This window comes from Manacus vitellinus, unplaced genomic scaffold (assembly GCF_001715985.3).
Source record: "Manacus vitellinus isolate BGI_N305 unplaced genomic scaffold, ASM171598v3 scaffold_138_pilon, whole genome shotgun sequence".
Lineage (NCBI taxonomy): Eukaryota > Metazoa > Chordata > Aves > Passeriformes > Pipridae > Manacus > Manacus vitellinus.
Window position 1 is genome coordinate 128981 of NW_021938994.1, and position 1516 is coordinate 130496.

At 53.4% G+C, this 1516-nt stretch overlaps 1 protein-coding gene across 1 annotated transcript in view; it reads left to right on the top strand.

Annotated features, from left to right (window-relative positions):
- PI4KB (phosphatidylinositol 4-kinase beta) overlaps positions 1–767 on the top strand; it is a gene marked incomplete at its 5' end in the record, with an annotated part of 13071 nt that extends 12304 nt beyond the window's left edge. Inside the window, one exon of the mRNA XM_029958035.1 lies at positions 710–767. Within this exon, the coding sequence (XP_029813895.1) occupies positions 710–767 (58 nt within the window). The remainder of the gene's footprint in view (positions 1–709) is intronic.
- Positions 768–1516: the final 749 nt, after the last annotated feature.

Consider the following 1516-nt stretch of genomic DNA (forward strand, 5'->3'; position numbering starts at 1 on the left):
TTTTTTTTTTTTATTTTCTCTATTATTAAACAGCATTTACAGGGTCAAGGCCCCAACACCCCACAGGGGGGGTCACACCTGGCCCAGGGGATTTGGGAACCACTTGGATTCCTCTCCTTTTCCTTTGAAATCCTCCCCCCTTTTCTCTCCTGGAATTCCCCATCTGGAATCCACCTGCAGCAAGGAGAAAACCAAGGGAAAAAAAAAATAAAAATCAAGAAATCAACCCCCAAAAAACCAAAATAAGGAAAAAAAAAACCTAAACAACAAAAAAAAAAAAACCACAAAAGCAAAACAAACCCCCAAAATCACAACAGCAGTTGGTTGGTTCTGTCACCTTTAGTGTATGATACAAGTTCACAGGGAGGGTTAGAGGGGGTTTATTCACAGGGAATTCCCGGGATAACGAGTCCAAAGAGTCTTTTCCGGCTGTTTTTTGGGGGGACCTGGTGATGGGGAGGGTCCCCCCTGGTCCCAAAATATCCCGAGGAAGAGGAGCAGCCGGGAAAACGAGGGAAGGAGCCTCTCTGGTTTCAGTCCAGAGCGGGATCTGGGAGCAGAATTCCCTCCTTTCCTTCCCCTGGAGAGCAGCACGATCCTGGTTGGAATGTGGGGAGACCCCCCCGTCCCTGGGCTTGCCCAGAGGTGGTTTTTTTGGGCTTGTTATTCCTTATCCAAAGGGAAATTTCCTCCTCCTCCTCCTCCCCAGGGAATGCCGGGTGTCCCAAGGACAGCACGAGCGATGGATGATCCCAAGGGATGGATGATGCCAAGGGATGGATGATCCCAAGGGATGGATGATGCCAAGGGATGGATGATGCCAAGGGATGGATGATGCCAAGGGATGGATGATCCCAAGGGATGGATGATGCCAAGGGATGGATGATCCCAGGGGATGGATGATCCCAGGGGATGGATGAGGGACCCCTCAGAGGGGCTGATGGAGCCCAGCCCCATTCCAGGAGTCCGGGATCGGCTCCTTTCCCGCAGCTCCCGGCGAAACTCAACGACAACAAAAAAACAAAAACATCCCAAAGGGAAAGAAAACCGGAAAAAAAAACACCCAAAAAAGTGGATTTTTGCTGTGTGAGGACGTGGAAAAGCCTCCCCTTGGTCCCAGGTCCTGCCCAGCTCCGGAGCAGGGACAGGGAAGGGCCCCTCGGTGAGTCCGGACGTGGCTCCTCCTCTCCCGGAGCCGAAATCCACGGGATTTGGGATCATCCCCAATTCCCAGGGGATGAGGCAGGAGCAGATTCAGGCACAGAGTCAGGACAGCTCATCCCATCCCATCCTGGTTCTCCTCTCTCTTCCCAGCTCCTTCATCGGGATGGAGGGAGGGGGAGCCCGGGGCTGTTATTTACACTGTTCCCACCGGGAATGCCGTGGATCCCGGGGGAATTCCCGAGGGGGGATGATCCAGGGGGAATTCCCAGGGAGGGCTCCCTCAGTTCTCGAGGCTCTTGGGCTGTTGTTCCACTCCATGGGTCCTGAGGGGGAATTCCAGAGGGAATTCCAG